The 26,896-nt window shown below is 38.7% G+C and overlaps 1 protein-coding gene across 2 annotated transcripts in view; it reads left to right on the forward strand.

Moving 5' to 3' along the window:
• The first annotated feature begins 289 nt into the window (after positions 1-289).
• PDSS2 (decaprenyl diphosphate synthase subunit 2) overlaps positions 290-26,896 on the forward strand; it is a 296,876-nt gene continuing 270,269 nt past the window's right edge. For both annotated transcript variants that reach the window (XM_066373544.1, XM_066373545.1), the window contains exon 1: positions 290-853. In XM_066373544.1, the coding sequence (XP_066229641.1) occupies positions 558-853 (296 nt within the window). In that variant the 5' untranslated portion in view covers positions 290-557. The remainder of the gene's footprint in view (positions 854-26,896) is intronic.

Below are 26,896 nucleotides of genomic sequence, written 5' to 3' on the forward strand. Positions count from 1 at the left end.
GTGCCCACTCTGTGCTGGGCACGGGAATGCTCTGTTGAATCACACTCAGCTTAGAGCCCAGGCGCTGGGACAACACCTGGCGTTCGTCCCGGGAGTTCTACTCGCCTCGACCCCACAGGACAGAACCAGGGGTTGCATGGCCGGAGGCTTTCACCCAGCCTTGTCTTCCGGGGTTCACTTAAAGGGTTCCGCCCCCCTGAGTCTTTTACGGCTGTGCCGTAAAGTAGGGAACAGTCTTAGCTCCAGAACAGCCCACCTCCGTCTTTACGACAGACCGTATTCACGCCTCTCAATATGGCGTCCCCCATTTAGGTATTGGCCGTGGTTTCTCCCCCAGCCGGCCAGGGGCAGTCCTGAGCTGGGGCAGTTATCTGTCTAGACGCGGCTGCAAAAAGCTGCAGTTCGTTTCTGGTCATACATCCAAGAAGCCACGCGCCTCTGAGGGTCAAGACTCGCCCCTTCCTTCTATTCTCTGCAAGTTCCTCCTCTGCCCCTGGTTTGTTTTCCCGCGCTACCTCCGGACACCCTGAAGCCCCTGACATTCCCAGACTCAAACTATGAGCCTTCCGCAACTGCTGTTGCGTTTTCCCCGTTATCTCCGGGCCTTGGGTACCCCGCGTCGCCGGTGGTGGTCCCCGTTCCTCACCACCATCTCCTCGGTGGGCTCCTGCCGTGGTCAGTCCTCCAAGTCCCCTGCCTACTGGAACCAAGTGGTGTCAGAGGCGGAGAAGATCGTGGGCTATCCCACGTCCTTCATGAGCCTCCGCTGCTTGCTGAGCGACGAGCTCAGCAACATCGCTATACAGGTGCGGAAGCTGGTGGGGACTCAGCACCCTCTGCTTACCACAGCCAGGTGAGCTACTCCCTCGCTCCCGCTGGAGTCCTTTTTCGTGACCGACGCACCATTCCTGCCTCACTCAGACTGGCTCCCTGCTTATCTCCTTTTACCTCTTCTTTTCCCCAGCTCACCTTAATCTTCCTCTGTTTGCAAAGTTGAGCGGATAAGAGGTTTTCTTTTGAGAACCACGGGTACGCTTCTTGCGTTTTTTTTTAAAATATATATATTAAGGGTGAAGATGCCTCACTGATTTGTGGAGGAATTGAGATGTGGTTTTGAGTCACTTGCTACAAATGTTCTATAAAAAGTGAGATGGATTTATTTTCGGTTCAGTACTATTCAAGAGGTCACTTCTAGGAAGAATGGGGAGGGGAGATAGGCTCAAGGTAGGCAGTTCTTTTCAGTGAATGCACCAGGCTTGAAGTAGGAATTTGTCCAGTCAGTAGTCATTATCCTCTTGGGATTTTTATCGTTTAGGCTGGACTACTGTGAAAACTGCCATTAAGATTTTAAAGACTACAACTTTTGCTTCACTTAAAAAAAACCCACCTTTTTATTTGCAAATAATTTCAAACATGTTGAAAAGTTGCAAAAATAAAAATAGTACAATGTACATACTAATCAGATTCACCTATAATATATATACAAACATTATTTCCATGTATGTGTAAAATAGATTTACACACATACACATATTTTTTTTCCTGAATCATTTGAGAGTAGATTGCATACATCATGGTCATGTACCCCTAAATACTTCACTGTGCGTTTCCTAAGCATAGGAATATCATTGATACAATTACATTACAGTCGTCAACTTAGGCACATTTATCATTGATACAGTACTTTTATTCAATCTATCATTGATATTCCAATTTTGTTAATCGACCTAATTATGTCCTTTATAAAAGCATTCTTTCCTCTTCTAGTATAGGATCCAGCCTGAGGTCAGATATTGCATTTAGTTGTCATGTCTTTTTTGTTTCCTTCAATCTTAAGAAACATTACTACAGCTCTTCTTTGGTTTTATGACCAGAACAGTGGTTCTCTAATGGAGCAGTTTTGCCCCCCAGGGGAACATTTGGCAGCGTATGGAGATGTTGTCATAACTGGGGTATGCTACTGGCATTTTATTGGTAAACTCAAGGGATGCTGTTAAACACCCTACAATGCCCAAGACAGCCTTTAACAATGAAGAATTGTGTGCACCACAATGTCAGTAGTACCAAGGTGGAGAAACCCTGGATGAAATTACCTTTTATTTAAAATTAAACTTTTATTTTGAGAAAATTGTTGATTCACTTGCAGTTGAAGGGAATAATACAGAGAGATCCAATGTACCATTTAGCCAGTTTTTCCCAGTGGTAAAATCTTGCACAGCTATAGTACTGTATCACAAGCAGAATATTGACATTAATACAATGAAGATGAGAACAGTTCCATCATTACCAGGATTCCTCATGTTGCTCTTTTATAGCATCCCCACTTCCCTTGCCCATCCTCTTGCTTTAATTTTTTGAGACACCCTGTAATTTTTTTGCTACAGAAGTTACCAAATAGCAATAGTAGACTGATTTTATTTGACATCATTCCCAGTTATTAAAATGTCATCTTATGAGTGGGCTAAATTTGTCCTATAGCTGGAATGTTTATTCTCCAGAGATTCTAGATAATAGACACTCAACATATACATACAGTTTTAAAATTTAATAATGGAACTAAGGAGTTTATTATCCAATTTAAGAACCATAGCTTTACAAATCCTGTTGAAGCTGAGTACTCCCTGATCCTTCTCTCTGACCTCAAGTATACTGGATTTTGTGTTTATATTTCTTTTTAAAATTGCATTTTTCTAAATAATAATGTTTGGTTTTCTTCCATTTAGAAATTTATTTATATGTTAGTTTATTGCATATAGACTGTTATGAGTTGCTCTTTTAATTCATTATTGTTTCTAAGATTCACTCATGTTGTGTCTAACCACTTCATTAGTTTTTCACTGGTGTATAAAAATCCTATTTTGTGAATACACCACAGTCTTCTTTCAGTCAGCTTTTGGGATGTTTGCATTTTTTGGTTTTATGAAAAATACTGCTGTGAATATTCTTACACATGTCTCCTGGTGTACTTGTCTTGGGAGAATAGATACAGGAGTTTATGCACATGTTCAGCTTTAGTAGGTAAGACCAAATTGTTTTCTAAGTGGTTGTACCACTTTATACTCATGAAAAGTGTCTGACTTCAGGTTATTCCATGTTCTCACAACACTAGAACCATGAGGTTTCTTAATTTTTGCTAATCAAATAGTGGTTTTCTGTGTGTGTGTGTGTGTGTGTGTGTGTGTGTGTGTGTGTGTGATGAGAATGATAGTGTTACTGGTAGGAGTTGTAATAGTATATTGCATTGTGTGTATTGAGTCTCTATAATTAAGCAAAAGTGAAAGGGCTGAGCTATAAAGGGTCTTATTAATGTGTCCATTCAGAGGGTTGAAATTCATTGTTAGTTACACACTAGATGAAAATCTGTAAAACTAATGGCTTTGAAACTTTCCTTTTTGTAGCCTACCCTGTATACCTACTTCCATAGTACAGTGAAAGAATCGGAGAGGAACAAAATAAAGAAGTTTCAGCAAAGTTGTTGTAGTAATATCTATGAATTATTTTACTTTGTAAGAAAAGAAAGTTAATCTGTATGTAGTTTTATTACATTTCCTTTGATAGTATGTTGCACATTTAAAAAAAAATCTACACTCACAGCTAGGAGCAAAAAACTTTTGGGGAGGTATATATGCAGGGTGGGGCAAAAGTAGGTTTACAGTTGCCTCATATGGAAAATAAAATAATGCAATATTTAATAAATAATTATACAAGAATAAACTTTCACATATTCACAACTGTAAACTTACTTTTGCCCTGCCCTATATATCTGTATATACTATATATTGTGTATATATGTGTTTTAGCAAAGGAGCAGGCATTTGATACATAGGGTAGACAGATTGTGGTTATTATAAATTATAGATAAAAACATGGATTAGGCAGTTATGTTGTTATTTCACATGCTGTGCTTCACATCTTGTCAGCAAAGCATTGATAAGTAAGAAGATGATGCTCTCAACATGCTAGCAAAAGGACACAAAGATCCCTTGTAGTTGATGTAGTTAGGGCCATAAGAAACCAGTTTGGTCATTCTTTTACAGTTCCATTTACATTTTGAGTTTCTGTTATTTACATAAGTCGATGTTCTAACCCATTGGATCATTTTACTTTTTGGATAAATCTACATAATATATTAGGGATGAATCATGTCTAATAGCCCTAAAATTTGGATTAGTGGTGACATTTTTGGCAAACAGCAGGAGAAAGAAAGGAAATCACCATACTTCATTATTTACTACCTTCTCTTTCTTTACATAAGCCATCTCATCAAGAAAAGGGAAAAGAGCCTGGAAATATATACTTTCACAGTTTAATTCAGAAGTGAGATTAAATTTAAAATCTTACTACAAGGAACAGTGTAGCAATTAGCTAATTTTTTTACCCTATTCTTCTAGATTTTTTCAGATCTTTCTGTTGTAAGCCCCTATTAGATAAAGAATCCTCAATTAATTAAAGTTTATTGAAGCTAATGGAGGAATATAAAGAAACATAAAACCTGGTATCCCTTAATGAATAGACATTTTGTTGGACACCAATATACAGGGTTGGGCAAAAGAGGATTTGCACTTGTTCATATAGAAAATAATATAATAATTAGTAAAAAGTAATACAAGAATAAACTCTTTTGTATACTTGCAGCTGTAAACCAAATTTTGCCTCACCCTGTATTTACAAATATCTGACAGAAGTAAGTAAATGACTTGTGGTTAATGAGTGGTAGAGATATGTTAGCAATTATATCAGACATACTAAAGTGCCCTGGAATAGTAAAAAAAAACCTTTCCTGAAGAGATTGGGATGTCATTAAGATGGATAGGTAGAAATTACACAGCTAATATTTTAGGGTAGAGGTAGTATATTACATACTTTTTCCTTCATGATTATTTTTTCTCCTTTCTTCCTCAGGCTGTCATATAGGTATAGGAAGGACTTTAAAAGCGAGGATAAGCAGTGAATAAAGTAAAATGAGCAGAATGACTACAGCTAGAATAACTAAAACAATGTTAGAAGAAGAAGAATGTGGGAGGAATCATATATAAAACTTCATTGATCAAGACAGTGTCGTATTAGCAGAGAAATAGAAAAGACAGATGTATGGAACAGAATAGAGAACCCAGAAATTGATCAACACAAATATACCCAGTTGATTTTTGACAAAGGTGCAGAAGCAATTCAATGGAGAAAAAATAGTCTTTTTAACAAATTCATACAATGAAATGCTATTCAACAATGAAAAGAAATGAACTATTCACACAACTTGGAAGACTCTCAAAAGAATATGCTGAATGAAAAAAAATCAGTAAAATTCCTCAAAAAATTAAAAATAGAATTACCTTGTGATCCAAAAATTCAACTTCTGGATAGACATCCAAAAGAATTGAAAGCAAGGTCTTAAAGAGATATTTGTTCACCTATATTTATAGCAGCATTATTCACAATAGCCAAAAGGTGGAAGCATCCCAGATAGATGTCCATGAGATCAATGGATAAAGAAAATGTGGTATATACAATATAGATGAATCTTGAGGACATTATGCTAGGTGAAATAAATCAGTCACAAAAAGACAAATTCTATATAATTCCATTTATATGAGGTATTTGTCACATTCAGAGAAAGTAAAATGGTGGTTGCCAGGGGCTGGAAAGAAGGGGAAAATGGGAGTTGTTGTTTAGTAGGTACAGAAGAGGTTCAGTTTTACAAGATGAAAATGTTGTGGAAATTGACTGTACAACATTGTGAACATACTTAGAAACCGAATACGTAGAAATGGTTGAGATGGTAAATTTTGTGTGTATTTCTTTTAAATTTTTATTGATTTTAGCGAGAGAGGAAGAGAGAGAGAGAGAGAGAGACAGTAATACTGATCTGCTCCATATGTGCCCTGACTGGGGATAGAGCCGGCAACCTCTGTGCTTCAGGACGACGCTCTACCCAGAGATATCCATCCAGGGCAATTGTATGTGTATTTTACCATAATTAAAGAAAAAATCAACCTCAAAAATTTGTATACTGTATGATTCCATTTATACAGCATTCTCAAAAATGACAAAACTATGGAGATGGAGAACATATGAGTGGTTGCCAGAGTCAGGGACAGTGTGTTGAGCAGGGGGACTGTAAATACTCAGGTATTTTGTGGTAATGAAACTGTTTGTTATCTTGATTGTGATGGTGGTTACATGAATCTGTATATGGAATAAAGTTGAACAGAACTGTATACACCTACACACATGAGTGAATGCAGTTTAACACAATTCTGGAAATGGAATAAGCTCTGTAGTTTTGTTAACACTAATATACCTATGTTAATTGTTTGGTTTTAATATTGTACTACAGCTATATATTGGTAGAAGCTGGATGAAGGGTACATTGGACTCTTTATACTATTTTTGCAACTTTCTGTGAGTTTATAATTATTTCATTACTTTAGTAAACTAAAAAAATCACTTTGAATCAAGAGAGAAAAGAATGAATGAATAAATGAACAAACAGTAAGTAAGCCTAGAAGACAGGGGACTTGTATGTTCTAGTTTCATCTGTGTCACTTGGGAACAATGTGACCTTTGGGAGTTATTCCATCTCTCCAGGCTTTAGTTTCCTAAGTAATGAAGTAAGGAGTTTGACTAAATGATTTCAGAGGTGTTTCCAATTCTAGACTAGTAAAGACATTAGTGTTGTTACTGAATATGGCAAGTAAGAAAGCCATCATCACTTCTCAAGAAGGAAGTGAGCGGATTGAATGCAATATGGTGATACAAATCTGTAGTCCTTTTCCTACTGTTTAAAAATCTGAAAAGCTCAGAAGACAACGGTTTACAGACTCATGAGCCTGACATGAACTGGTGAGATTATTTATAGTCTCTTTATCCCACTTAATGTGAATATCCTTGTATTTTCCTGCAGAAATTGTAATGTGTTCTATTACAGGATGCTACCCCATATCCTGCTGGAATGCTGGTCAAAGTGCATCTTCCTAAAATAAAAAATTTTTAGTTCGGAAAGACATTTGGTTGCAGGGACTTTGGGTGAGGGGTTTTAGGCCTGTTCAGGTGGAACTGTGGTATGTAGGATGCAGTAGAAGCTCAGCTATATGACATAAATTGGTAATGTTGGAGAAGTTGAAGGTAATGACAGTTCATCAACCCTCACTTCTTCCCAATACAACTTGCACACTATAGTTCATTACTTTTGCTAATTAAATGTATTTGTGCAAAATATATCTTTTAATATTTCTTTCTTTCTTTCTTTCTTTCTTTCTTTCTTTCTTTCTTTCTTTCTTTCTTTCTTTCTTTCTTTCTTTCTTTCTTCCTTCCTTCCTTCCTTCCTTCCTTCCTTCCTTCCTTCCTTCCTTCCTTCCTTTCTTTCCTTTCTTCCCTTTCTTTCCTTTCTTTCCTTTCTTTCCTTTCTTTCCTTTCTTTCCTTTCTTTCCTTTCTTTCCTTTCTTTCCTTTCTTTCCTTTCTTTCCTTTCTTTCCTTTCTTTCCTTTCTTTCCTTTCTTTCCTTTCTTTCCTTTCTTTCTTTCTTTCTTTCTTTCTTTCTTTCTTTCTTTCTTTCTTTCTTTCTTTCTTTCTTTCTTTCTTTCTTTCTTTCTTTCTTTCTTTCTTTCTTTCTTTCTTTCTTTCTTTCTTTCGAGAGGTGGGGAGGGAGAGACACAGACTCCTGCATGTGGCCCCACCAGGGTCCACCTGACAAGCCCCCTTCCCGGAGATTCTCTGTCCATCTGTAGCCATTGCTCTGCTGCTTGACAGCCAAGCTATTTTAGCCCCTGGAGCAAGGCCATGGAGCCATCCTTAACCCCCCCGGGACCAATTTGCTCGAAACAATTGAGCAATGGCTGCAGGAGGAGAAGAGAGAGAGAGAAAAAGAGAGAGAGAGAAGGGGAAGAGGACGGGTGGAGAAACAGATGGTCACTTCTGTGTGCCCTGATGGGGAAATTGAACCCTGGATTTCCACATACTGGGCTGATGCTCTACCACTGAGCCAACCAGCCAAGGCCTATATTTTTATTTCTTATCACTTGAATGTCTTTATAAATCATTATTTGTAAGTACTTTTAGCTTTCATAAATTCACTCTATATACTATCTACTATCAATAACTTAATGCTTTCTTTAAATTTAAATTAAAAAAAATAAACTTATCAATTGATCTTTGAGAGAGAGAGGAAGGGAGAGACAGAGAGGGAGAGAGAGAGAGAGAGAAACAGAAACATCAACTTGTTCCACCCATTCATACCATCATTGGTTGATTCTTTTATGTGCCCTGACCAGGGATGTAACCTGCAACCTCGGTATGTTGGGACAACACTCTGACCAAATGGGCTACCGGGCCAGGGCCAAGAACCTAATGCTTTTAATAATCATATGAAGGAAACAATTGTTTTATTATTATCTAGCGCCTGAAGCAGAAGCCATGGAGCCATCCTCAGCGCCCCGGCCAACTTTGCTTCAATGGAGCCTTGGCTGTGGGAGGGGAAGAGAGAGACAGAGAGAAAGGAGAAGGGGAAGGATGGAGAAGCAGATGGGAGCTCCTCTTCTGTGCCCTGGCTGGGAATCAAACGAGGACACAGTTGTTTTAAAGTTGATGACTAATACTTTTCATATAGAATTGATTACACTTTTTGTTGCTTAAACAGCTATTTCTCTTTTTTTTAAACTTTTATTTTAGTTTTAATTTGTTGTGTTTACACATAACTCCTTCGCTCCCCTCCTGTGTTCTCTTTTATACCCCCTCTGCCCCCTCCCCCCATTGCCTTCCCCCTTCCCTCCATGATTTACTATCCTGCCCTCTATCTCTCTGTGTTATGTGTATATACTTTTCCTAATGTCTTTCCTTTCTTTGATCCCCTCCTCTCATCCCCTTTCCCTCTGACCACTTTCCCTCTGGACTCTTTAACCCCTTCTCTGCCTCTCTTCCGTTCCTCAGTTCAATCATTGGATTCCTCATATGAGTGAGGTCATATGATATTTTTCTTTCTCTGCCTGGCTTATTTCGCTTACCATAATAGACTCCAGGTCCATCCATGTTGTCGCAAAGGATAAGATTTCCTTCTTTTTCATGACTGCATAGTATTCCATTAGGTATATTATGTACCACAGCTTTTTTTTTTTTTTTTTTTGTATTTTTCTGAAGTTGGAAACGGGGAGGCAGTCAGACAGACTCCCGCATGCGCCCGACCAGGATCCACCCGGCATGCCCACCAGGGGGCGATGCTCTGCCCATCTGGGGCGTCGCTCTGTTGCAACCAGAGCCATTCTAGCGCCTGAGGCAGAGGCTATAGAGCCATCCTCAGCGCCTGGGCCAGCCTTGCTCCAATGGAGCCCTGGCTGCGGGAGGGGAAGAGAGAGATAGAGAGGAAGGAGAGGGGGAGGGGTGGAAAAACAGATGGGCACTTCTCCTGTGTGCCCTGGCCGGGAATCGAACCTGGTACTCCTGCATGCCAGGCTGACGCTCTACCACTGAGCCAATGGGCCAGGGCTATACCACAGCTTTTTAATCCACTCGTCTACTGATAGACACTTGGGCTGTTTCCATATCTTGGCTATTGTAAACATTGCTGCAGTAAACATGGGGGTCCATTTCTTCTTTTAAATAATTGATTTGTTATTCTTAGTATATATTCCTAGAAGTGTGATAGCTGGGTCAAAATGCAGTTCCATTTTTAATTTTTTGAGGAGTCTCCATATTGTTTTCCACAGTGGCTGTACCAGTCTGCATTCCCACCAGCAGTGCAATAGAATTCCCTTTTCTCCACACCCTCAGAGGCACTTTTTATGTGTTGTTTTGTTGATGAGCGCCATTCTGACTGGTGTGAGGTGGTATCTCATTGTGGTTTTAATTTGCATTTCTCTAATGATTAGTGATGTTGAACATTTTTTCATAGGGCCATTGGCCATCTGCGCGTTCTCTTTGGAAAAGTGTCTATTCAGTTCTTTTGCTCAGTTTTTGATTGGATTGTTTACTTTCCTGGTGTTGAATTATACAAGTTCTTTATAGATTTTGCTAATTAACCCCTTATCGGACGTATTGGAGAATATGTTCTCCCAATGTGTGGGTTGTCTTTTTATTTTGTTCATGTTGTCTTTTGCTGTGCAAAAGCTTTTTAGTTTCATATAGTCCCATTTGTTCATCCTGGTCTTTATTTCACTTGCCTGTGGAGATAAATCAGCAAATATATTGCTGCAAGAGATGTTGGAGAGCTTACTGCCTATGTTTTCTTCCAAGATGATTATTGTTTTATGACTTACATTTAAGTCTTTTATTCATTTTGAGTTTATTTTTGTGAATGGTATAAGTTGGTGGTCTATTTTTGTGAATGGTATAAGTTGGTGGTCTAGTTTCATTTTTTTCCAGGTAGTTGTACAATTTTCCCAACACCATTTTTTAAAGAGACTGTCTTTACTCCATTGTATGCTCTTACCTTCTCTGTCAAATATCAATTGTCCATAAAGGTGTGGGTTTATTTCTGGGTTCTCTGTTTTGTTCCATTGATTTGTATGCCTGGTCTTATGCTAATACCAAGCTGTTCTGAGTACAGTAGCCTTGTAGTATAACTTGATATCAGGAAGTGTGATACCCCCCACTTTCTTGTTCTTTTTCAAGATTGCTGAGGTTATTCGTGTTCTTTTTTGGTTCCATATAAATTTTTGCTATATGTTTTCTATATCTTTGAAGTATGACATTGGTATTTTAATAAGATTTGCATTGAATTTATATATGTATTGCTTTGGGTAGTATAGACATTTTAATGATATTTATTATTCCTATCCATGAACATGGTATATGCTTCCCCTTGTTTGTATCTTCCTTGATTTCTTTTATCAATGTTTTATAATTTTCCGAGTATAGGTACAGGTCTGTAACCTCCTTGGTTAGATTTACTCCTAGGTACTTTATTTTTTTGTTGTTGCAATAGTGAAGGGGATTGTTTCCTTAATTTCTCTTTCAGACAGTTCATTGTTGGTGTATATAAATGCCACTGATTTCTGAATGTTGATTTTATATCCTGCCACCTTGCTGAATTCATTTATCAGGTCCAGTAGTTTTTTGACTGAGACTTTAGGGTTTTCTATGTACAGTATCAAGTCATCAGTAAATAATGAAAGTTTTACTTCTTCTTTTCCAATTTTGATGCCTTTTATTTCTTCTTGTTTGATTGCTGTAGCTAAGACTTCCAGAACTATGTTGAATAAAAGTGGTGAAAGGGGACACCCCTGCCTTGTTTCTGTTCTTAAGGGGATTGCTTTTAATTTTTACCCATTGAATATGATGTTAACTGTGGATTTGTAATAGATGGCCTTTATCATGTTGAGGTATGTTCCCTGTATTCACACTTTGCTGAGAGTTTTGATCATAAATGGGTGTTGGAATTTATCTAATGCCTTTTCTGCATTTATTGATATTATCATGTAGTTTTTCTCCTTCCTTTTGTTTATGTAATGAATCACATTGATTGATTTGCAAATATTGTACCATCCTTGCCTCCCCAGAATAAATCCCACTTGATCATGATGTATGATTTTTTTTCATGTATTGCTGGATCTGATTTGCTAATATTTTGTTGAAAATTTTAGCATCTAAGTTCATTAGGGATATTGGCCTATAGTTTTCTTTCTTTGTAGTGTCTTTGTCTGGTTTTGGAATGAGGATTATGTTCACTTCATAAAAGGAGTTTGGAAGTTGTCCCTCCTCTTGAATTTTTTGAAATAGCTTGAGAAGAACAGGAGTTAGTTCTTCTTTGAATATTTGGTAAAATTTGCGTGTGAAGCCATCAGGCCCAGGACTTTTGTTGGCTGGGGTTTTTTTGATAACTGTTTTAATCTCTTTTGTTGTAATCGGTCTGTTTAGGTTTTCTGATTCTTCCAGATTGATTTATGAATGATTATATTTTTCAAGGAATTTATTTCATCCAGGTTGTCCCATTTTGGGGCATAAATTCTTCATAGTATTTTTTTACAATCCTTTGTATTTCTGCTGTGTCGGTTGTTACTTCTCCACTCATTTCTAATTTTATTTATTTGAGCCCTCTCTTTTTTTCTTGGTGAGTCTGATTAAAGGTTCATCAATCTTGTTTACCTTTTCAAAGAACCAGCTCTTGATGTTATTGATCTTCTGTATTGTTTTTTTCTTTTTGCCTCCATGTCACTTATTGCCACTCTGATCTTTATTATTTCCTTCCTTCTACTTCCTCTGGGCTATACTTGCTGTTCTTTTTCTAGTTCTTTTAGATGCAGGGTTTAGTTGTTAATTTGACTTTTTCTAGCTTCTTAAGGTATGCGTGTAGTGCTATGAACTTTCCTCTCAGGACTGCTTTTGCTGTGTCCCATAAATTTTGAGTTGTTATATGTTTTCATTTGTTTCAAGGAAATTTTTTATTTCTTCCTTGATCTCATTGTTAACACATTTATTATTTAATAGCATGGTATTTAGTCTCCAAGTGTTTAAATGTTTTTCAGTTTTTCTGTTGTAGTTGATATCTAGTTTCATGCCATTGTGATCAGAGAAGGTGCTTGATATGATTTCAATCTTCTTAAATTTATTAAGACTTGTTTTGTGTCCTAACATGTGGTCTATCTTAGAGAATGTACTGTGAGCACTTGCAAAGAATTTATATTCTGCTGCTTTGGAGTGAAAGGTTCTGAAGATATCTATTAAATCCAGTTGATCTAGTGTGTCATTTAAGGCCACTTTTTCTTTGTTAATTTTCTGTTTGGAGGTTCTATCCATTGATGTTAGTGGGGTATTAAAATCCCCTACTATTATAGTATTGCTGTTGATCTCATCCTTTTTGTCCATCAAAATCTGTTTTAGATATTCAAGTTCTCCTATATTAGGCACATATATATTTTAATAGTTATATCTTCCTGTTGCAATAATCTTTTATCATTATGTAGTGACATTCTTTATCTCTTACTATAGTCTTTCTTTTAAAATTTATTTTGTCAGATATTAGTATTGCTACCATCACTTTTTATTCCTTTCCATTTGCGTGAAATATTTTTTCCCATGTCTTTACTGTCAGTCTATGTGTATCTTTTGTTCTGAGTTGAGTTTCTTTCTTTTTTTTTTTTTTTTTTTTTTTGTATTTTTCTGAAGTTGGAAACAGGGAGGCCGTCAGACAGACTCCCGCATGTGGCCGACCGGGATTCACCCGGCATGCCCACCGGGAGCGATGCTCTGCCCATCTGGGGTGTCGTTCTGTTGCAACCAGAGCCATTCTAGCGCCTGAGGCAGAGGCCACAGAGCCATCCCCAGCGCCCGGGCCAACTTTGCTCCAATGGAGCCTTGGCTGCGGGAGGGGAAGAGAGAGACAGAGAGGAAGGAGAGGGGGAGGGGTGGAGAAGCAAATGGGCGCTTCTCCTGTGTGCCCTGGCTGGGAATTGAACCCGGGACTCCTGTACGCCAGGCTGACGCTCTACCACTGAGCCAACTGGCCAGGGCTGAGTTGGGTTTCTTATAGACAGCATATGTATGGGTCCTGTTTTCTTATCCATGCAGCTACCCTGAGTCTTTTGATTGAAGCATTTAGTTCATTTACATTTAAAGTTATTATTGATATGTAGTTATTTATTGTCATTTTATTCTTTAAATCTATAATCCTCTTTTTCTCGATTTCTTTTTTTCTTTGCTCTTTTTATAGCAAGCCCCTTAACAAATCCTGCAGTACTGGTTTGGTTGTAATGAATTCCTTGAGTTATTTATTTTTTTCCGGGAAGCTTTTTCTTTTCTCCTCAATTTTAAATGATAATCTTGCTGGATAAAGAAGTCTTGGTTGTAGGCTCTTATTTTGCATTACTTTGAATATTTCTTGCCATTCCCTTCTGGCCTCAAGTGTTTCTGTTGAAAAGTCGGATGTCATCTTCATGGGGACTCCTCTATAGGTAATTGACTTCTTTTCTCTTGCTGCTTTTAGTATTTTTTCTTTATCTCTTAACTTTGGTGTTTTAATTATGATGTATCTTGATGTAGGCCTCAGTGGGTTTTTCTTTACTGAGACTCTCTGTGCTTCTTGAACTTGTGTGACTTTTTTCTTCATTAATTTAGGAAAGTTTTCAGCTATGATTTTTTCAAACAGGGTCTCTATCCTTTGTTCTTTCTCTTCTCCTTCAGGAACCCCTATGATGCGGATGTTATTTCTCCTGATATTGTCACACAGTTCTCTTATAGTTTCCTCAGACTTTTTGAGCCTCTTTTCTTTTTGCTGCTCTGTTTCTGTGTTTTTATTTATCTTGTCCTCTAATTCGCTGATTTGATCCTCTGCTTCATCCAGCCCGCTGTTGATTCCTTCTAGTGTAGCCTTCATTTCTGATATTGTAATTGTCATTTCTGATTGATTCTTTTTTATGATTTTAGTGTCCTTTTTCATGCTTGCAATTTCTTTATTTAGGTGCTCATTAAATCCATCCATGTAGCTCTGAGATCCTTAAGCATCCTAACAATCATTATTTTAAACTCTACATCTGGTAATTTGGTTACTTCCATCTCATTCAGTTCTTTTTCTGGGGATTTCTCTTGTAGACTCACATGGATTACATTTTTCTGCCTTTTCTTTTTTTCTGTGTGTGGTTTGCAAGCTTGTTGGGGTACTGGATCTGAGGTTCGTATATGGAATGCAGCTTCTCCTCCAGGTCTTTATCCCTCAGCCTCTGCTGGTTGCTGGGATTTTATTTCTCCTTAACTAGTAGAACCGCTTAAAAGTTTTAATTTCCCTGCTGTTTTTTTACTGAACCCAGCAGGGAACTTCTGTGTTTAGGACTGGGGTGGTGGGCATATCTTGCTCTTTGGCCCCAGTTGAAACTCTATCCAGTAATGCGGTGGGTGTGACCTCTGAGAACTAGAAGGTGTGGTCTGCCCAGTTACTCTCTGAGGGCAGGGCTCATTCCCTGTATCAGAAGGGTGAGGTGTAGCTCAGGTCTCCCCAAAACCTGAGTCACTACCCCTCCCCTTTACTTCCTCCTTTTCTAACAGCCTTTCAAACTGATTGGAGCTGGAGAGCTTTTGGGAGGTGGGTCAACTGGCTCCATGCTAGGCTTGTGCTGGATGGAGGGAGCGACCCTCCCCGCAGCTATGGCCTCCTTGGCACTGGAGAATGACTCAACTCGGGTAATCTCCCCATCACCGTTTGTGTCCCCATGCCTTGTTCTCCCCACTCTCCTCATGCAAGACCAGTCCTCTCAGCCCCCCCTCACCCCCAGAGCCCCAGGCAAGTGACTGTGAGTGATGTTTTCTGTGCTGGCCCTTTAAGGCTGCAACTTATCGCCAGCTGTTTCCCACAGACAGAAATCCTGCTCTTCTCCCCACTCAATGCTGTCAGGCTGTCTCCTCCAGTCTCTGGGTTTCTAGGCTGGGGCTCTGGTCCTGAGACTGAGGACCCCTGCCTCTCAGGGTCTCTCTTCTCACAATGAGAAACCCTCTGGACCCTCAACTGCCCCTCACTCCTGGGGGCGGGGGAGCCCCTACCCTATCCTTGCACTTCCTACCAGGCTTGGTGTGGTTTCTTCTGTGCTTCTTGGTTTTCAAGTCCTGTTCTTTTAGTCCAAAGTTGGTTTTTCACAATGATTGTTCTTAAATTAATTTGTAATCCTGTTTTGTCTTCTGAGGTGGCAGTTTGTTTGTCTGCCTACTCCACTACCATCTTAGAATCTCTAAACAGCTATTTCTGTTGAGCAGTGTGCCTTTATTTTTTTCTTTCCATTGATTAGAGAAAGAGAGAGGAAAAGGGAGTTGGGGATTAAGGGGGTGGGAGAGAAAGAAAGAGAAAACAGCACTAGCTCATTGTTTCACTTAGTTCCATTTAGTTGTGCACTCATTGATTGCTTCTCATAAATGCCCTGACTGGGGGTCAAACCTGTTACCTCTGGTGTCCCCAGATGACACTTTATTCACAGATCTACCTGGCCAGGGCCTTTTTTGTTTTATTTGATTACTCTTGACAGAGTTGGATTAGATTTTTGTTTAATTATTGTCTTACTTTTGCCTTCAAACTACTGATTTCTATTTCCGATTTAGATAGATGAGATTAACCTAATATGCATGTACTGGGGACAAATTTTGATATTTAGTCTCTTTTAGAGGGTATTGATTTCTTGGTAGAGACTTTTGTATCTGACAGAGTTCACTGCAACAGTTACTTGGCTATCTGAAAAACCTCTTTACTAGTCTTTTCTGCATGGTAAGATTCTTCAGAGCTCTTTGAATTTATTTTTAGAAATTTAGTTTTAGTCTCTTCCTTATTTATGAAAGACCCTTTCTAGATTCAGTTCTGTGATTACTGATGAAAAATCTACATTACTTATGAGGGACTTTTTCTTGGATGACTGGGAAAAAATTATAAATTTTAATTTATTCCACAAATATTTGAGGTGTTCTGGGCACAAAGTGTACAAACAAGAATAAGACAAACTGTTTAGATTTATATCTCAGTTCTTGGTTGTACTACTACACTAAGCTCTGTGATCTCAGGCAATTTACTTAACCTCTTTGTGCCTTAATTTTCTCATTTGTAAAATGATAATAATCATTCTTATATCTTAGAATTTCATGAGGATTAAATGGGCAAATATAGGTAAATGCTTAGACTAGTACCTGACATATAGAAAGTATCCAAATGTTAGAAAATATTCCTACTAGAAATTCATTTTAGTAGGGATGTGTGCAAACAGAGTACCTTAAAATAAATGCTGTAGTTTGTGTGGACAATATGTTGTAGGGACAGAAAGGGAGGGAAAAAATCTTTCCTTAGAGAAAATTGAAGACTTTCTTTTTTTTTTAATTTTAATTTTAATTTTTTTTTCTTTCATTTTTCTGAAGCTGGAAATAGGGAGAGACAGACAGACTCCCGCATGCGCCCGACCGGGATCCACCCGGCACGCCCACCAGGGGTGATGCTCTGCCCATCCTGGGCGTCGCCATGTTGCGACCAGAGCCACTCTAGCGCCTGAGGCAGAGGCCACAGAGCCATCCCCAGCGCCCGGGCCATCTTTGCTCCAATAGAGCCTTGGCTGCGGGAGGGGAAGAGAGAGACAGAGAGGAAAGTGCAGCGGAGGGGTGGAGAAGCAAATGGGCGCTTCTCCTGTGTGCCCTGGCCGGGAATCGAACCCGGGTCCTCCGCACGCTAGGCCTACGCTCTACCGCTGAGCCAACCGGCCAGGGCCGAAAATTGAAGACTTTCAAAAGTGAGATGACAGAAGAGTTGAGCCATATTCAATAAGAAGGAAATGACCCAGGTAGGGCGAGAAATTAAGACAAAGGAATTGCTTAGGGAAGTAGTTGTTTGGTATGGGCTGAACATGGGATGGGATGAGGTAGAAGGACAAGCTAGAAATGTTTACTTCTGCCAAGGTACAGTAACTAATGCTAGACTTGCCTTCCACTGCAAACAAATAGAACACCGGTTAAACTATGAAACAACTGTATTCTTGGAGGACAGACAGCACAGGCTTGGTTCCTGTAGATGGAAAAGCAAATGAGGTGAGAACTGTGATCATTGGCATTCTGCTGAAAGGTACTTTTGAAATTATAGCACACAGAGAGGGGACTCAAGCAGAGGATAGTGGTAGTGCTAAGTTCAGGAGACATCATAATTTGGAGAGGTTGAGGCAGCTGGAAATTGTGGGGCAGAATACAGAAAAGGAGGGAGTATGCAGAGAAAGCCTCTGGAAATCTAAGGTATCCACCTGAGTCTGTTGTTGAAAACTAAATAGCACGTGTATAGGATGAAGTTCTGTAAGGTTGTGTAACTATATATAAGCTGTACAGTTCTCAGAATTATTCTAGATTTAGGAGACATTTAAGTTCTGACTGGATATAGAAGGAACTGCTGGGCACTCTAGAGCCATAGAAAAGTTAATCTTTCAAAAAGATTAAGCTGACCCAAGAATAATTGAACTGCCAGCAATAGCATACCAAAATTCTTTAACCTTTTGAGTAGTAGGAACGTTCATATACATCCTCATGCCTCCTGACTATCCAGAGTATGATTGATTTATTTTAAAAATGTGTAAGGCGACATTAGAAAAAGTCAAATGTATGTTCTTCTTGTTTCCATAAATTGGTTTTCAAACAAACATGATTTTAAGTTAATAAAACTGTAATTGGAACTAATTTCATTTTTTTTTAAAAAAAGAAAAACTCACTCCCAGAGGTCAGTGAGCATAAAGAAACTCACTACTCAAAGGGTTAAAGGAAGACTATAAAATGCAGACACTCAACAATAAATCATGATTATATCTAACCTTCAATAAAAATTTACAGTACATTTCAAGGAGCAGGAAAACATGATCCATAGAAACAGATCTGAAAGAGACAGAGATGATGGAATTAGCAAAGATTTATTATAATTATGCTCAAATATTTAAAGGAAAACATAATTAATGAAAAAAATAATAAATATATATCAACTTAACTTCCATAACTAAAACTGGCTCAACAGCAGATGAGACCCTGCAGAAGAAAAAAAAAGTGAACTGAAGACACAGCAATAGACAGTCTTTTTAACCTGACAGAAGGAATCCATGGAAAATTATAGCCATATATATTTTTTTTAATTTAGTTTTTTTTTTTGTGACAGAGAGGGAAAGAAAGAGGGGCAGATAGGGACAGACAGACAGGAAGGGAGAGAAATGAGAAGCATCAACTCTTCCTTATGGCACCTTAGTTGTTCATTGACTGCTTTCTTATATGTGCCTTGACCAGGGGGGGTACAGCAGAGCAAGTGACCCCTTGCTCAAGTCAGCAACCTTGGGCTTAAGCCAGCGACCTTTGGGCTCAAGCCAGCGACCAAGGGGTCCCACACTCAAGCCAGTGACCCCACGCTTTAGCTGGTGAGCCTGCACTCAAGCCAGATGTGCCCACACTCAAGCCAGCCAGCAACAGCAGGGTTTCAAACCTGAGTACTCCGTGTCCCAGCCTGACATTCTATCCACTGTACCACCACCTGGTTAGGCTGTAGCTATATTTTTAATGGTGAAAGACTGAATGCTTTTTCTCTAGGATAGGAATGAAGATAAGGATGTTCTCCCTGACACATTATGCTAAATATTTTCCAGAATTTCTAGCTATTCAAGAAAAAGAAATTAAAGTCATATTGGATTGGAAAAGAAAAGCAAGTATTTACTACCAAATAACATTATAATGTGCTGGAAAATTCTTAGGAATTTATTGAAAAAGCTACTAGAACTAACAAGTGAATATAGCAAGGTTTAGGGATATAATGTCAAAATATGGAAAATGTATTTCTATATATTATCAATGAACAATTGGAAAATGGATTTACAAAACAATGCTACTTACAATAGTATAAAAAATGTGAAATGTTAAGGGATAAACTTAACAAAGTAGATATAAAATCTATATCTTGAGAACTATAAAATATTGAGGAAATAAAAGAATGACTTAAATATATCGTGTTTATAGATTAGAATGTTTAATATTATTAAAATGTCAGTTCTTCCCAAATTCATCTACAGATTTAGCATACTCCCATCAAATTTTCTGCTGAAATTGACAAGTTGATTTTAAAATTTATTTGTGATTACAAAGATCTAGAATAGCCAAAACAATTTTGAAAATAAACAGTGTTGTATAACTTATATTACATGACTTTAAGACTTGTTATAAAGCTACAATAAGCAAGACTGTGGGATTTGTGTAAAGGTAGACATATGCATTAGTATAACCATATAGTTCAGAAATGGGCCTACATGTATATGGTCATCAGTTTGTGACAAAAATAGCAATGGGCAAAGGGTAGAAGGATAGTGTTTTGAACAAATGGTGATAGGGAAAAGAAACCTCAACCTTAATTCTTACCTCATACCATAAAGAATAATTATGCTGAAATGGATTTCATACCTATACATGAAAACTAAGCTGTAAAAGTTCTGAAAGAAACCACCGAAAAATTTTTTGTGACTTTGAAGTAAGCAAAGATTTCTTAGGGTACAGAAAACATGAACAGTAAAAGAAAAAAGTGGTAAACTAGAATTAGTCAAAATTTAAAACTCAACTCTTTTAAAGAAAATAAGGCAAACCAGAGAGTGGAAGAAAATATGCATGTTGTCTGAGAAAGGACTTGTATCCAGAACATATAAAAATGTCTTAAAACTCAATAATAAGAAGACAACCAATTTTTAAAAATTGGAAAAGATTTGGACATTGTACAAAAGTTATCTGAATGTCCAATAAGCACATGAAAACATGCTCAACATCATTAGTCATTTGGAAATGAGAAGTAAAATCACAGGGAGATACCACTTTATTTACAGTAGCCATTAACTAGAAATAATTTTAATGTCTAAGGTGAATGGAATACCCATAAGAAATAAAAATAAGTTGGATTAATGATGCACTTGATAACATGAGTATACCTCAAAAACATTACACCGAGTGAAAGAAGCTACATACAGAAGAGCGCACACTGTATGATTTCATTTACATGAAAAAGCTAGAAGAGATAAAATTATAATGACAGAAAGTATCCACTTTGGTTATTTATTTGGGGCCACAAAGGGGAACAAAGGAACTTTTAGGGTACTAGAAATGTATTATATCTTTATTTTGGTGGTGATTATGCATATGTATACATTTGATGAAACATTTTACTATACACTTAAATGAGTAAAATGTTCGTACGGAGGAATGAATACACAGCACGGTATACAGAAATGTGTTGTAGAATTGTACCTGAAACCTGTATAATTATGTTAACCAGCATCACCCTAATGGATTCCATTTAAAATAAAAAAAAGTTATTAAGTATTTCAATAGTCTGTTCATTTTTATTGCTGAAAGTTCTTCCGTTGCATGGATATACAGTAATTTGTTTTATCTGTTCACCTTAAATGAATATTTTCATTGTTTCTAGTGTTTGGCTACTGTGAATAAAGCTGTTTTGGATTAAATAAAGTTGATTTTTAAAATGTAAGAAAGGAAAGGTTTCGGTCAGATTTAGAGATTTGTATGTTGTGTTAAGGAGATAAAATTTTACCATGAGGTTTGTGGAGACCATAAAGGTTAAGAGACCTGAATTGATAGGCCTTTTTATTTTTATTTTTTATTTTTTTTAAATTTATTTTATTTATTCATTTTAGAAAGGAGAGAGAGAGGGAGAAAGAGAGAGAGAAAGGGGAGAGAAGCAGGAAGCATCAACTCCCATATGTGCCTTGACCAGGCAAGCCCAGGGTTTCGAACCGGCAACCTCAGCATTTCCAGGTCGACGCTTTATCCACTGCGCCACAGGTTAGGCCTTGATAGGCCTTTTTAAAAGCTGACTTTTGCAACTGAGGAGATTGTGGATTGCAGAAAAGAAAAACTGGAGGCAGGAGATTTGGCAGAAGACTGCTATGCTCTATTCATTTCTTCTTCCCCACTCCCAGCTTTATTGAGGTATACCTGTCAAATAATTATATAAATTTAAAGTGTACAGTGTGATTATTTGATATATGTATACATTGTGAAATGATTACCACAGTCAGTCTAACACATCCATCACCTTACATAGTGAAAATGCTTAAGATCTACTCTCTTAGACATGGACAAGAGTGTGGTGGTTACCAGGGGTGGGGGGAGGGAGGACATAGGAGGGAGGGAAGGAGAGAGTTAGGGGGAGGGGGAGGGGCACAGAGAACTAGATAGAGGGTGACGGAGGACAATCTGACTATGGGCGAGGGGTATGCAACATAATTTAATGACAAGATAACCTAGACATGTTTTGTTTGAATATATGTACCCTGATTTATTAACGTCATCCCATTAACATTAATAAAAATTTATTAAAAAAAAAAAAGATCTACCCTCTTAGCAAATTTAAAGTATACAATACAGTGTTATTATTATTTTTAAGTGAGAAGAGGGGAGGCAGAGAGACACAATCCTGCTTGTGCCCCTGTTGGGATCCACCCGGTAAGCCTTCTACTGGGCAATGCTCTGCCAATCTGGAGCATGCTTGCTCAATTATTGGGGCAATGCAGCTATTTTTAATGCCTGAGGTGGAGGCCAGGGAGCCATCCTCAGCACTGCGCCAACTGACTGGAACCAATCGAGCCATGGGTGTGGGAAGGAGAGAGAATGAGAGAGAGAGAGAGAGAGAGAGAGAGGGAGAGGGAGAGAGGGAGAGATGGGGGGGGGAGAGAGAGAGAGAGAGAGGGAGAGGGAGAGGGAGAGAGGGAGAGATGGGGGAGGGGAGGGGTGGAGAAGCAGATGGTCACTTCTGCTGTGTGCCCTGACCAGAAATTGAACTCAGGACATCCACATACCGAGCCCATGCTCTACCACTGAGCCAACCTGCCAGGGCCACAATATAGGATTATTAAGTGTAGTCACCATCTTGTACATTAGATCTTCAGAACTTACTTATATTAAAACTAAAAGGTGTTTAACCAGTATCTCCCCATTTCTGCTACTCCCAGACCCTGGTAACCACTATTCTATTCTTTCTATGGGTTGAATTTAACATTTTGTTTTTCTTGTTAGATTCCACATATACTGCTCACAAAAATTAGGGGATATTTCAAAATGAATATGAAGCAATAAGAAAAAGAAGTATTTGATTTTTTTTATTAAACAAGAACATCAGAAAAGCAAATGACAAGTCAAAGAAAGTGATTATGCAAATGAGATGCAAAATAACTTATTTCATTGGTGAAAATGCACTATACAAAAGGCTGAAAGTACTAGAGTATCTGCAGGTTCCCTGATCCCCTAATTTTTGTGAGCAGTGTATATAAGTGAGATCATACAGTATTTCTTTCTCTGCTTGGGTAATTTCACTTAGCATAATGTCCTCTGGGTTCATCCATGTTTTTTGCAAATGGCAGGATTTCCTTTTTTCTCATAGCTGAAAAATATTCCAGTGTGCATACAGTAAGTGTGTGTGTGTGTGTGTGTGTGTGTGTGTGTGTGAGTGTGATACAGTCTTTGTCCATTGATCTGTCAGCAGAACCTTGGGCTGTTTCAGTATCTTGGCTGTTGTGAATAATGCTGAATGAACATGGGAGTGCAGATATTACTTCAAGATAGTGATTTTGTTTCTTTCAGATGTATACTCTGAAGTGGGATTTCTGGATTATATGCTAGTCTATCTTTTATTGTTTGAGGAACCTTCATACTGTTTTCTATAATGGCTAGACCAATTTACATTCCCACAAACAATGTACAAAAGTTTCCTTTTCTCCACATCCACTTATCTCTGGTCTTTTTTTTTTTTTTTTTTTTACAGAGACATTTAGAGAGAGAGTCAGAGAGAGGGATAGATAGGGACAGACAGACAGGAACGGAGAGAGATGAGAAGCATCAATCATCAGTTTTTCGTTGTGGCACTTTTGTTGTTCATTGATTGCTTTCTCACATGTGCCTTGACCGTGGGGCTACAGTAGACCGAGTAACCCCTTGCTCAAGCCAGCGACCTTTGGTCCAAGCTACTGAGCTTTTTGCTCAAACCAGATGAGCCTGCGCTCAAGCTGGCGACCTCGGGGTCTAGAACCTGGGTCCTCCGCATCCCAGTCCGATGCTCTATCCACTGCGCCACCGCCTGGTCAGACGACTTATCTCTGATCTTTTTGATAAAAATCATCCAAACAGGTGTGAGGTGTTACCTTATTGTGGCTTTGATTTGCATTTCTGTGATGATGAACACCTTTTCATGTATTGATGTTCATTTGTATGTCTTATTTGAAAAAAGGTCTTTTCAGGTCCTTTACATATATATATATATATATATATATTTTTTTTTTTTTTTAAACTATTAAGATATATGGTTTGCAGATGTTTTCTCCCATTTGATATGTAGCCTTTTCACTTTGTTGATTGTTTCTTTTGCTGTAGTTCTTTAGTTTGATGTAGTCCCACTTGTTTTTTGGGGGTTTTTTTGGCCTTTGTTTTTGGTGTCATACCCTAAAAAGCATTGTCATGACCAATGTCAAGGAGTTTTTCTGTGTTTTAGTCTAGGAGCTTTAAAGTTTCAGGTCTCACATATAAGCCTTTAGTCCTTTCAAGTTAATTTTTGTGAGTAACCAAAGATAGGGGTCCAGTTTCATTCTTCCATTCATTTCTTCTTTCAGCAGCTAGTTAAGTGTGTCCCCTAATGGCCAGATACTGTGATTATCACTGCGGGATACAAAGGACACCAGACACTGAATTACATTCCCCTACCCTTCACCACAATATATATTCAAATAAGGGAAAAGATACATAAAATAGTAAGTGCAATAAATGTTGCACATGTTAGGCTTAAAGTGTTTTTTAAGCAAAATGAAGACAAAGAATAGAGTGGTTCAGTGGGCAGGGGACTAATGAATTTAGAAAGTCTCGATGAGATGATGTCAGTTGAATATTGGGCATTGAATAGATGTTTTTTAGGATAGGCAGTGGTAATGGAGACAAATTGGAAATAGTGGATTCAAGGTACGTTTTCAAAAGTTGACAGGACTTGATAATTTTGAGAGTAAGAGAACATTTAAAATAAGCTGAGTAATTGAGTACTTTGTTAAGATACTGTTAACTGATAGAGGGAATACAGGAAGAGAAGCTGAGAGTAAGGGAAAATATTATAGATTTGTTGAACCTGAAGTGTTTGTAGCACGTGGAGATGTCCAAAAAGCAGTTAGGAATGGGTCAGATGCTCCGAAGGGAGGTAGACAAAGGAGCTAGGGTTGGAAGGTGAGAATTAAAGCTGTTGGGGTTTATGATCTCTTAGGGATGGGGTATAAAATTATATCAGGGTTATTTGGTGGCAAGCAAAAAACTTGACTTTGGGTTACTTAAGCAAAACTAGGACATTTTTTGGAAAGATACTAGGTAGATCACAGTTCTGAAAGGGGAATGAAAAAGTCAGGTCTTAGGAAACATGGGAACTGGGGGAGCGCCGAAGGGTATCAGTGACAGGGATTTACAGGCCGTTTTACACCACACAGTGCTGTTGTCAGGAGACTGTGGCTTTGGTTGTCTTTCATTCTTAGATGGCTCCTCAAGACTCAGATTCCTGTGAGAGAGGGTCTATTTGGCCTTTCTTTTTTATTGTACCTGATGTAGATTAGTTCCTTTACTGGCAAATGGTATAGTATGATTGGTTCTGCCTGAGTCATTGGCCACTCATTTAGCCATTTGGAGGTTAAACTATATCAGGCCTCACAGAATATGGAAAAGGAATATTCTTAAAAGAAAAGTGATGAAATGTTATGAGACAAAATGGGAACAGATTTTGGGTAGGACACCCCTTGCTTGAATTTACTGTCTCTTTCAGTTTCTTACTGTACAGACATTTTAAAAGATGCCCTCACCTAAAATAATGTAATTAATTGCTTATACTGAAAACATACCACTTCCTCAAAGAGATAATTCGTTATCAAGTCTAAAACTTGAGGGATGTTTGATCTCTTTTTAATTTTATTGTGATCTAATTTTCATATTCTTCAGCATGTGGGCTAAGTGGTAAAATTTCCCACTACTGTTACCTGTATAGACACAGGAAATAGCAAGGCAGAGGACACACCAAAAACTACTGACACACCATGGTAGAAACTGCTGGTTGCCTTTCTCAACTTTAATGATACATTTAAAAAAATTTTTCCATTGATTTGAGAGAGAGAGAGAAGAAGGAGGAGACAGAGGGGGGAAAGAGAGAGCGAGAGAAGCATCAACTCGTTATTACACTTAGTTGTTCCATTGGTTGTGCACTCATTGGTCGCTTCTCACATGTGCACTGACCAGGGGTCCAATAGGTGACCTCGCGCCCCAGAATGATGCTCTATCCACCGAACCAACCAGACAAGGCCTCAACTTTTAAGATCTTTTTTCATCTTGGAAAAGCAGTTTGGCTCTGTGATTAATTTCTGGCCAAAAAGATGTTGGTGGAAGTATATGGAATTTCTGGGAAGTCTCCTAAAGAGAGGGGTCCTCCCTTCTTTGTTTCTTCTTTTAAGCTGCGTTTTTGAATGCTGATGTGCTGTCTGGAGCTATGGAAGCCTTTTTTTTTTTTTTTTGTATTTCTCTGAAGCTGGAAATGGGGAGAGACAGTCAGACAGACTCCCGCATGCGCCTAACGGGGATCCACCTGGCACGCCCACCAGGGGGCGACGCTCTGCCCACCAGGGAGCAATGCTCTGCCCCTCCGGGGCGTGGCTCTGTTGCGACCAGAGCCACTCTAGCGCCTGGGGCAGAGGCGGAGGAGCCATCCCCAGCGCCTGGGCCATCCTTGCTCCAATGGAGCCTTGGCTGCGGGAGGGGAAGAGAGAGACAGAGAGGAAGGAGAGGGGGAGGGGTGGAGAAGCAGATGGGCGCCTCCCCTGTGTGCCCTGGCCGGGAATCGAACCCAGGACTTCTGCACGTCAGGCCGATGCTCTACCACTGAGCCAACTGGCCAGGGCTGGAAGCCATTTTTGACAGTGAAGATTAGTGCCACAATTCGTAGATGGTAGATGGGAGAGAAGGAAGGAACATAGTATATTTATGTAGTTTCCACACAGTTTTTGGTTACATATCTCCAGACTTTTTATACATGAGAAAGAAAGTATTCTTCTTATTGCTTAAACTGTTGTTTTGAGTTTTATGTGATAATCGGTAATACCTGACCCTAGCTAATGTACACACCAAATAAGGAATGCAGATTATTTCTGAAATCTCAGCTTGCATTTCAAGAACACCATTAAGTTGTCTCTTGGTAAAAATATTCCTTATTCGGGCACAAACACTTTTAGTAGCTTCCAGTCTTGGAGACAGGAAACAAAATTTGGAGAGGTCATTAGTTACAGTTGTGAGAAGTGTCACATCCACTACCCAACGGGAAGCTAACAGGATCAGCTGATAAACAGCCCCTTGTCTGTGTGGCCACAGGCAGTTTCACCATGGGGAGGGCCTGTCTGCTTCAGAAAGATGGAAAGTATACATGTTAAGAGTTAGAGGAGCA

This window comes from Saccopteryx leptura, chromosome 3, assembly GCF_036850995.1.
Source record: "Saccopteryx leptura isolate mSacLep1 chromosome 3, mSacLep1_pri_phased_curated, whole genome shotgun sequence".
NCBI classification, from domain to species: domain Eukaryota; kingdom Metazoa; phylum Chordata; class Mammalia; order Chiroptera; family Emballonuridae; genus Saccopteryx; species Saccopteryx leptura.